Genomic DNA, 11,471 nt, shown 5'->3' with positions numbered 1-11,471 from the left:
GATTTTCCGACCACACAAAACGACCAGATTAGAGTCACACTAATAGAGCCCAGTTGTTCGTTAACGACGCGCAATTGCTCAAAAAAAAAAAAACCTCTTGCAATTATATTAAATTACATGTTGTGCTGGTCTGGGCTGTTGAACTCTTCTGCTCCGTCTGTTGTATATGTAATCCCGTATATCTCCGCCAGCAGCCGGGGAATCCGCCGGCAGCTGGTGGCCCTGTACACTGACAGGATTGACATCCCAATCCGTCATCAATTCTCGACTGTGGTTACAGTTGGAATATCATCTTAGTGAATATAACTCGTCGGCGAGCGGGGCAGAGCAGAGACTAGACCACACATTGTATTTATACAGTTATATCTTGACAGTTGTCTCATGGCACTACACAGCCCAGTCTAAAAACCCTCGGCACTCATCACTTATTCTGCCAAAAACTATGGAAGGGGGCGACAAGGAAAGAAAAAGAAAGAAAGAAAGAAAAAAATAACTCTCAAATCCTCTCCCGAAAATGTTGACAATGCGATTTAGACTCACGAGCGTGCGATACGCACCCCACCAGATTTTCTCTTTTTGCCTTTTTGTTTTTTGTTTTCTTTTTAAATTACATGGTATTACAGAGGAGATGTACAACAACTTATATATAGAGTATTGTTTGATATAATAACAACCAAAAAAAGAATCGATAATGATGACATCACTAAACGGAAGAGAAGTAACAAATAATTCAAATCAATAATCGATATTATTTTTTTGGCTTGGACAAAACTATGTATGGAATCACAATTTGACATTTCCCTTTTTTTTTTCTTTGCTTTTACAATGGATTTATTTTTTTATTTATTTGCCTCCGAGGAGAGCAACAACAACAACAACAACATTTAGATGGAACTTTGGTTTTTATTTTATTTTATTTTATTTTTACGGACCGTACGGGGACGAGGTGAGCACGACGCAGGTGGCGACGGTTGTGATGATGACGAACGTGAGCAATAGGATCCTGCGAACATTGACGAGAAAATTGAAAATCCAATGAAAAATCCAATAGGAAAAAGGCGAGAAACCTGTCGCAAACGAGGGCCAGCTGCTTCCATTCGAGCGCAATGGCCTCCCGGCGATCCTGTTCTTCCAGTCGGTTCTCGTTCCGCTCGACGGCCGTGGACACGCGGGCCATCAACTCGGTCAATCGTTGCTCGTAAATGCTGCCTTGGCTCAGGATTCCGAATCCGCCGCCAATTTCAGCAGACGACGACCCACTCACTGCGGGGGGAAAAAATAAAAAATCATAATTTTCGTTCATTCCTACATTTCTTTTCGATTGAAAGCCGGGAAAAAAAAATGTCAGAAATCAGATGGAACCTGGTTCGGGATTCAATAACGGCTGCTGCTGAGGATGCTGTTGATGGTGATGCGGGGCTTTGGGCGTTGATGGGACGCGGCGGGAATAGAATTTGGGCGACGGCGGACCGATGCCCAGGAAATCCAGATCGGCCGACTGGAATTTGTCGTTATAATCGGGATCCAAATAGACGTCGGTCGCTCTCGGCTCCAACTCCTTTCCCAAACGTTTTTCATTTGTATTACTTATCGATTTTTCCATTCAATTTTTTAATAGAGATTGAAAAAATCAAATATAAGTTTACCTGGAGTCTTAAGCGCAGTCGCTCCTGAGAATTCCGGCTGCTTGGGGGACCGCCATTGAGGGGCGTCGATGGGAACCAGCCGGAGGAGGATCTCGTGGCCGAGACGCCGACCGGTGGCTGATGTGATGATGACGGACGTCCTGCCCTTTGATGAACGTGACGGCCGCCTCCGCTGCCGCCGTGTTGAGATTTGCCGCAAGTGCAGCGGAGATCGGGGCCGGCCGACGTGCAAACTTTAGTCGGCGATTCGTTGAAGTTGCGGGAAGCCAAGCGGCTGGCCGGAATGGGATCTCCGGAAGCGCCGGAGTGATGGTGTTCTCCTCCGCCGCCTGAACTCGGCGTCGACGACGGCGACGAGTGTCTCTCGTCGACATCAAAGCGGAGCAAAACCAGCCGGGCCAGCCCGCCCAGAATGATCCGGCGCATGATGTACGGCACCTCAGTGCCTCTCAAGCCGCGGTGGTGAAGATTCAACGTGACCACCGACAGCCCCGAAGCGAACGACACCAAGCAAATGGAGACGCCGTAATACAAGCCTATATGCCGCGATTGGATTATTTAAAAAAAAAGGTAAAATGGCGCCAAATAATTAAAATACAAAATACAAAATATCGATCGTTTTATATTTCCGGATGATAGACACTATAGTTCTTTAGGGAATGGTAGATGTAGTACGTCGTCCTGATTAAAAGTTTTCCCTTGTTCCGTCTAGAAGAAAAATGTGTAACCCGTGTCGTCGTCGTCGTTTCATCATAGTAGAGTCTAAACGCCGCTAGCGGGCGCTGTGACGTCAACCGGTCATCAACCGGCGACACGACTTTGGGCTGCCTGCGACATCATATCGTCAGTTGGTGGAGTCTCCTATATACTGTACTACAGTTCTCACAAGATCTAATATCGACCGGCGAAGCGCAAACAGTGCGTTCACGCGCGTCACACACATAACCAGCTATAAGCTATAGCTCTGCTATATTCTGCGCTTCTCAAATCCCCCGACTTGAATTTTCTCCTCCTTTCTTTTGCCCATCAGCTGGCACGTGCAATAGACACACACAGCAGAGACATTAGAGATAATATAGACGTCCACAAGGCCTGTATAGAGATAGGCTACTATAATATGAAGTTAGAGCGAGATGATGAGAGATATATACTCACTGATGAGCGGAGTCTTCTCGGTTGGCGGCAAACTTTCCCTGATGGTCATGAGGAAGACAGTCATGGACAGCAGTGAACTGATGCCCAGGGTCACTTTCTCGCCGGACTCGGACGGGACGTAAAACACCAGTAAAGCTGTGCCGGGCAATATGATGGGACAAATAAACATTTGGAGATATTATTATTAATCTACTGCGGGGAATAAACGCAGTTCACAGCACACACTCCCCTCCTAACGCAAAAGATATTGCATCGGGTCCAGGAAGAGTCCAGGGTGTGGGGGAAAAAAATGTCATCAGACAGTCGTCTGCTTTTATTTGAGGATTGTGGGTGCGCGCGTTTTTAATGTTTAATAGAAAAATGAATGTCGTCGTCATAATAATAATACGAACCGATGCCGTTGATGAGCAGACAGGGCAGGATCAAGTTGAAGACGTAGAAGAGTGGGCGGCGCTTCATTTTGATGACGTAAGTGATGTCCGGATAAGGCTCCGGGCAGCAGCTGTAGTACTCCTCGTGATGGATGGCTTCGAAATCCACCAGGTCGAACTCGCCGTTCGTCTGGTAGTTGCTCACGTCCCCTTCGTCCGTTTGCTTCTTCAAATCGATCTGCCGATGATCATGCCGATGAAAATCACGCAAAAAGATAAATATATAAAAAGACCGTCAAGCGAATAATATTTATAAACGGACGATTATCTATTTTGTCTGTTATTTCTCTATTGAATTAGACGTTTTCAAAATGTCAAATATTCTGCGATGGTCCGTGTGACGACATCGATGGGAATCGGCAATTTTTTCGATTTTCCACCGTTGGGAGCAGTCTATGAGGGGGAAAAGGTTTTTTCCCACTCTCGTTCGTTCAGCGATGCGCGTTCATTTTCAATCTCTGATCTCGTGCTGGAGGGGGTGGGGGGACTTTGCCACTTGAGCAACTGCTGGGATGAGAGAGAGGACGAAGAATGTTGTCTATCCTGTGCGATCTCGCCAGTGTGCCGAGTCGCTCGTCATTTGAACTGTAGATATTATCCCATCGTTCGTTCGTCGTCGTAGGAGAGCTATTGGCAGTCACGGACCAATAACGTCACAGCACATCGCGATGATCCGCCATGCGGAAAAAAGAGGCGAAATAAATAAATTTCAATCTCTTCTTCTTCTTCTTTTTTCCCCCTTTTTGTGTGTGTGATTGAATAACTTTGTGAAACAAACGAAATGTCAACCACTCTACGATTTCAACCGTGTCGATTTCAAGAGCAAAAGGAACTCGAAAAGCTGAGCGACAATGAACGAAATGGCACGCGCATAACACATCAATCCCGTCAAAAGTCGCAGGAATAATTTCACACGAACTGCGTATATATATAACACGGCAAAAAAGAGCTGAAGGAATAAGAATATATGCGACTTATATGTTTGATCAGAAAAGAAAATAAATAAAAGAGCTGCTGCTGCTGCTGGGGCTGTGCATCGCCTAGCTGCATGGCGCTCATCAGCCATTCAGTCGGCGTCGGGATCCGATTGCCTTTCCCTGCTAATGGGATATTATTTATCAGACTGGCTTCTTGTCTCCTATTTTTTCTTTTTCTTCCGGATTGCGTTAGAGAGTAACGAGGACGAGGAAACGACGGAATAAATATCTCACGAATTCCTTGTTTATAGATGTCTAAACGTCTGATGGTTGTGAGGAATCGCCATTGATCCAATTTGAGTCGTCAAAAATGGCCAGACATTTATAAATCAATTGATAATAACTACAGCGCAGAAAGATATAGTATAGACACAGCCAAACAGCCAGCAGACTGCTGCAAGCGATAGACATTATAAGGCGCGTGTGCGTTTGGAGGGGGGATGAAAGAGTATACACGTAGGCCTACACACACAAACATACACACACAGTCAAATAACGGCGAATGAATGGCCTCTTTTCATTCGATTATTATTAGATGCGCATCCCTAGCGTCTAATATTTTTTCTTTCTTTTCTTTTCTCTTTTGGCAACTTGTATTCCTTTTCTCTTTTGTGTTTGTTTCTTTCTTTTGTTTGTTATTTCTTATATCGACAAAAAAAGAGATCACACATCGAGGTTTTCGGTGCTTCATCACGGAGCTAGGGAGTCTCGTCCTGCACGGGCGACTTTGGCTTACTGCTGGGCCCAGCAAACCAAAATAAAAACAACCGGACACTTTGAATCGCTGGCGGTAAATTTCAAGAAAAATGAATTCCCCGGCTTTCTGGCACACAAACACCTATACAGTCCTCCTATCCATGCATGTCCCTATATACATCTAATATATATTCAAAATAGGATAGACACAGCAGCTATAGTGCTGGCTGAGAAAGAAGACGCGAAATCCTTTCGACGGACGTGTCGTCTAATATATTAAGGAACAACACTGTCATATGGAAGCCCTTTTTTCTCTCTCTCTCTCTCTGGTGGGTGCTGCGCGCCTTATTTCTTGATACGTAAGTAGGTAATCTAATTTCCAGTGCATGCATACATGTAGGTCTCGGTCCTCGCCCAGCTCAAAGTGTTGGGCGCCTCTTATTAGACCCAGTTAGGAGCTCAAAGTATTTGTCCGACTTGCTGGCGTGGCTGAAAAAGAGCATAGAGTAAGTCACACCCTTTATTTCGTGTCACCCAGGAATTTCGTGACGAACGAGGAACACACGCGGCCCTTTTCTGGAACAATTTTGGTTTTTTTTGTCGTTTCAGTTCTCACGGCTTCTTCCCTATGCATAACTCCGTTTGGTGAATCGGCAAAGTTTTGATAATTATAGACATATAATCAAGATGAAAAAGGAGAAAAGAAAATGAGAAGAGTGTCTGATGTAATGTACCTGGAATCCGTCGTAAGTCCAGGAAGCCCATTTCATCTTGCAGCTCTGCAAGTCGAACGGGAAATACTCGACGTTGATGTCGCACGAGCTGCGGAAAATGCCGTGACTCAGCCAGACGACCTTTACAGCAGCAGCGGTGTCGATTATTGATTCAATTCAATTTCAAATAAAAAAGAAATAAATTCATGAAAGAATCAAATTCACTCACCTCGCCGTTGTCCGAGACGATGACGTTGGTGTTGATGACGCTGGACGTGTACTGGGCATCGGCGTTGTTGTACAGGATAATGTCCGGTCTCCAGACTCTCTGGTAAGGTATTCTCACCACGTGAATACCTCCTGGGTATTTTATTTTGAAATGAATTGAAATCTAATAATAATAGAAGAATGAAATAAATTTGTTACCGTAATCGGACGAGTTCCAGGTCAAGTGACTGTCGTTCCATTTCTGTGTCAGCCAACAGTTTGTCGTTAGTATTTGATTTCGTTCGTCCTGTTTGTTTTTTTCAAAAATAAAAACCGCGCGAAATTTAAACAAATTTGAATGGCGCTTTTTTTCGAAAGTGATTTCCATCCTAATACATACCACGTCAATGATTAAATGGAGTGACATGCCGAAAACCACTTGAAGGGCTTTGGTGGAATTGGCGACAGGACCTGTAACAATCGAATGAGAGTCAAATTCATATCTCGATTGCCACTGCTGTGCAGCAGCGTATATAAACCCGGAATCAAATGGGAGCGGATGGGAGCGGAAGACTTACGAGCGTTGCTGTCGTAATTGGCCATCAAATGGCGCAAGAGTCGGTACTCGTTGTGATCCGAGTGAACAGCTTCCGGCAATAGGAGGATGAGCTCAAGTGACAGCAGCAGCCAAGCTAAACTCACATACACACAAAGTAGAGATATAGAACTTATGTTGTTGCGTTTGTGTGTTGTGCGTCAATCACAGCAGGGAAACATTCAAAAACTTTGCAAATGGGAAATTTATAAACCGTCGCATCTCTAACCCGCCATTCGCTCCGAGAAAAAAGAATCAGCACAGCATCCCGAATGGGGAAATCAACTTCTTTGATTTACTTCCGTTTTGATTCTCTCCCCCCCCCCTTCTTTGACTGGCTGTGTATCTCTTATGTCTTAATATTTGCATCTGAATTTTGTGTCTACATAACGTCTGTCATTAATTAAGTCCTCGGGTTCGTAGTAAGTACGCAGCAGCACCATGCACTCATAGCCCGTCAGCTTCGTCGGATTCCTCCATGGTTGTCGCCGCGCTCGGTTCCCGGTTAAAATTTCATCATCAATTTCCCCCTCACCCGCTTATAGACATCTTCGTTATCGACGGACAGCTCGCCCGCCCTTCTAATTAATTGTGCAGCCATCGAAGCCGAATATTCGCAATCATCACAGCCATAAGATTTATTCGGTCTGCTCTCCTCCGCCCATCTCATCTTTGATGAGTAGTATTTGACATGTCAAATTAGTTACAGCGCCATATCAAATGGGTAATGCTTTAAAAAAAAAAGCTTCAAAGTATTTTCCAAGAGAAAAAAAAATGAATCAATTAATAAGTATCGTTTTTTATGTCATCTAGAAAGGTAGGGGGACACGCCCTTTTTATATGTAAATTTACTATAGATATAGATTATAGATACGCGTTAATTGCGGTGTGATTGGCAAGTCATCGACGCGCAGCACTCGAATCATTCACTTTCCTGGAGGTACTTTCAGTACAACTTTCTTTCTTTTCTAATCAATTCAGAGTAATGAAATTATGCAATGCGTTTGGCTTTGAAATAGTCGTGGAATTTTTTCTCTGTATAGTTCACTTTGGCTGCTGCTGCTGCTGCGCTGGTTACCGCAATTTCCATTCGCGCTAATAAAGAGACAAGGGTCTCTCTGCTGCTCCCCTTAAACTGCATTTGCATCGTCGACAAAATTTCGTTATCGACAAGTACGAAAAAATAAAAAAAAGGGAAAATGATGATCATCAAACGCCTGGAGGCGTCAGCGAAATAAGTTCAGAATTTTTTCTGCGATCGAAATGGCCAGAAAAAGAAAGAAAAAAAGGCAAATAAAATATATGGCGCTGTGGTGGTGGTGTAGTAGTATAGATTGATGGTGAGATGAATCATCAACACTATGTGTATATAACATGCATAGATGGATGTACATATAGACGCCTGTGGGCGTGTCGAGCTGATATTGCACAAAAATAATATTTGCTGGTCTCCGAAAAAAAAAGTCCTTTTACGTGGGGGCGGCGTGCATGGGTCTGCCTAGGCTAATACGCTCTATGGCTGGCTGCATCTAGTGTGTGCCGTCAAATGAGACGTGTAAAATAAACGAAACGGGATAGTTGGTCCGTCATCAAAACCGGATGATATCCACAGCAACCCCAACAGCCACCCCCAACACCACCCCACGACCTACACACACACATAGTCAGAGTCAAAGATTCTTATATTTATACTACTAGTACTTTACTCTGCCCCGCTGCAATATCAAAGAGATTTGCATATACCAACAAACCCTGTATAGCTCTTGCTAGCTATAATATAATACCACGGCCGAGGGACTCTGTTATAGACTTTATACCGCAACGACTTTGAAAATCCGAAATGTGTGTATCAAAGCAAAAAAAAAAAAAGAAAAGAAAAGAAAACAGAGATTAGATGGCGATGTCTAAATATTTTCGGTCTCGGGTTATTGGTTTAAACCCTCGCGCGGATAATATCGCAATTGAAAAAGAAGAAAAAAAGTTGCGGATGAGCTCAAAAACCGCGCCCTTATAGTACACACTATATATACTTGTATACGACGTAGAAATAAAGAAGTTGATGGGGCTAGTCACCAGCAGCATCAAAATCAAACGGATATAAAAACCCCTCGAGAGGAGAGAATACTATGGGCCTATTTAGGATTTGATGGACGAAGAAATATTCCCTTTGAAATCAGCGGGGGGAAAAAGAGGAAGATTCTCGTTTCGCGGGTTTGTATGTATACACATTCGAATGATTTTCATCAATCGGCCAGAAAAATACATGGTTTTCCTTCTACCACGATGATGGTATTATTTAGACATCTCTTATATATATATAATACAGACGCGCGGGCTGCTGCTGCTGCGGAATTGGATGCGAATAACAAATCGAAAAAGGGCCGCGGCGTGGTATTATAATACAGGATCGGGTTATATAGACGTGACTGTACAAGTCATACCCGCAGCATCGGCCGCCCAGCAGCAAAAAGAATGAAGAAAAGTCTGTTGTGACGACGACGACGACGGAAATATAACAAAGAAAAAGAATAGAAAGTATATACGGATAGAGCTCTTCTTTCTCTCATCATCTGCTGTTGCGCTGCTCACAAAAGATACAGGGCAAACAAAAGAAAACAACAACAACAAAAAAACCAATGGTTGAGCTGAGCTATATGAGCTATGTAGGCTACTACTGCTGGCCGAGCCCCGCTTGCTGTTTGGAGTACGATTGGATATATATATATATATTCTTTGTCATTAGATGTTTGTTGTAAATTATATTCGTTTTGATTATTGCGTGTCCCCATTTTCTTGTCTCCTTAATGAAGAATGTGTGCCATCCCTTCACAGACCAAAGCAAAAGCCGAACATTTATCTCGACACGGAAATCTGCACGTCTGGCATTAAAATCAAATGTGTTTAGCCAGCAGCCAATATTTTCGTAGTACCATAGATACATGATCTAAATGACTATTCTTTATATAATTCCAGTTCATTGCATAGCCTACACAACATGTATATGATTGTATAGCCCTAATATAATTATATAGACCGAAACCAAGTGGGAAATGATTTACCTGCTGTGCCGACTGCACGGAATCTGGACGAATGCATCGGCAGGAGCTGCTGCTAGAAATGCCAGACTTTTATATTATGACGTGCTGGTTAAAAGACCCGCGTGCGGTTATTGCCTTTTGTTTTTTTATTTCCTTCCTCTTTTGTGTTTTGTGTTTGTTTGTAATCAAATCACAGTTGACGATGTGTAGATTCTGCCTCTTTGTGGAAGATCTACAGAGTTCTGCGATCATCAATCGGCCGCTGTATAGCGAGAAGAAGGAGCTAGCGGAGCAGTATAGCAGCACAGGAGCCGTAAGAGGCTCAAAGAGTCGAAGAGAGAGAGAGAGGATAGGACGGCCTATATGGCCAGCATCATCTAGATAGACATAGATATCCCCCCGGAGAGTGACTTTGAAGTCAAGTGTCTGCTCTGATCTGCTGCTGCTGCATGTGGATCGAGTCGAGAGATATATAACTAATAGAAGAAAGAAGAGACCAGAGCACAGCAGCTCCTTGCGCTCCTGCCCGGCGACTATAAGGAGCGGTCAGGAGAGCAGATAAAAGCAACTGGAACGCAGCACAGCACAGCACACACGCACACCGAGTCAGCACAGATGAAATCACAAAACAAGACAAAAAAAGAAAAAAAGTCTCCGGTCCAGCAGCGCAGTACAGTAGCAGCCGGCCCCCTTATATTCCTGCGTCTTTTTACGGTAATGATCCACTCCTGGGCAGCAGCAGCAACTCACTGGACTCACTCATTTCCCCCCTTTTTTCGCCCTTCTTCCTCCACACACACCCCCCTCCTTCAGCAATGAACAAGCGGCACCACCACCAGTCTATAGACACACAGTATATAATATATATATGTGAGGGGGGGGGGGGGGAAGGATATAATATAACAGGCCGGGCTGTCTGTATAGTTGATGACTTGCTCGGCCGTTAGACAATCGCTTTTTTCTCTGTATAGGGGGAGAAATAACAGCACGGGAAAACAGCACTGGGCGATGAAATGGTTTTCTGCAAAAGGAGAAATATGCTGCTGCTGCTGCTGCTGCTGCTGGATGGAGGAACTGGTGTGTAGCGACTGGCCGTCTTGGCAAAGTTGGCCGGCGTATATATATATGCTGTCTCTGCTGAGCTGTGTCGTCTCTCTAGCTGCTGCTGTATAGCCTACAATATACTATAGAAGAGTGGCGATAGATATCTAGCTCAAATATTTCCCTCTAGCTCTCTTTTTTCCGCTGCTGGATGTTGTGGATATGCGGTGGCGGGCACATGCGCATCGGTAATAGGCGGCGCCAGAGCGCATCCGTGTCGCTGTTTAGTTAACCCGCCTTCTCATTTTTTTTTCTTTTTTGTTTTTTTTTGTGTTATATAAGAGACAATCCGGTATGTAATGGAAGGAGACATTTTTTTTGGTCTGCTCTTATATTTCATGATGAGATTGATATTCAATTTCAAATGATTCCGCGCGGACGGAGTGCTGCTGGAGAGAGGGAAAAGGTTTTCTTATTTTTTTTCACATCGTGTGTGTAATAGTGTACAAATAATTAATGCACAGATAATGAAAGGTTTAATTGAAAATTTGAAAATAAAAAATTTAATGGCGGGGTATATTGAATAGTTGATGAATGACGAATCGGTTCAGGTTGTTGACGTTAAATAATGACAGCGGATCAACATGTCATTATTTTAGACGATTTTAGATGTGTATTACACAATAAAGTCGTCTAGATAGCTTTGTTAATAATACAGGAAATGTATAGGCCACTATAGCGCTGACTATGTGTATGTATAGTCATTTCATGTTTGAATTCAAGAGAACCTGACATTGCCATGGAGTGGAATAAGATTTCCATTCTTGATTGGCTCCAAGAATTCTCCAAATAGTCGCGCATAACATTAAGGACCTGCGAGATTAAAGTCGATTCTAATCTTTCACGTCTTTTTCTTCCGCTGCTGCGCACACATTTCGGACCCGAAAGAAACTACAAGAAGAAGAAAAAAAA

General features: G+C 43.6%; 1 protein-coding gene across 2 annotated transcripts; it reads right to left on the bottom strand.

Moving 5' to 3' along the window:
- Window positions 1-332: 332 nt before the first annotated feature.
- LOC124328657 (neuronal acetylcholine receptor subunit alpha-10-like) lies at window positions 333-10,956 on the bottom strand. Of its 2 annotated transcripts, none has more exons than XM_046787459.1 (12): window positions 9,480-10,956; window positions 6,404-6,517; window positions 6,226-6,296; window positions 6,045-6,132; window positions 5,848-5,978; window positions 5,640-5,759; window positions 3,194-3,410; window positions 2,802-2,936; window positions 1,647-2,182; window positions 1,363-1,558; window positions 1,068-1,263; window positions 333-1,003 (listed from the first exon to the last, which is right to left on the bottom strand). In XM_046787459.1, the coding sequence occupies exons 1-12, from the start codon at window positions 9,514-9,516 to the stop codon at window positions 925-927; spliced, it is 1,920 nt and encodes a 639-aa protein (XP_046643415.1). In that variant the 5' UTR covers window positions 9,517-10,956; the 3' UTR covers window positions 333-924. The 2 variants fall into 2 exon arrangements, with proteins under 2 accessions (XP_046643415.1, XP_046643421.1); XM_046787465.1 differs by having other exon boundaries at window positions 1,363-1,555.
- Window positions 10,957-11,471: the final 515 nt, after the last annotated feature.

This window comes from Daphnia pulicaria, chromosome 1 (assembly GCF_021234035.1).
Source record: "Daphnia pulicaria isolate SC F1-1A chromosome 1, SC_F0-13Bv2, whole genome shotgun sequence".
Lineage (NCBI taxonomy): Eukaryota > Metazoa > Arthropoda > Branchiopoda > Diplostraca > Daphniidae > Daphnia > Daphnia pulicaria.
The sequence above is the reverse complement of the archived record's forward strand: the minus strand, read 5'-3'. Positions and strand labels throughout refer to the sequence as shown.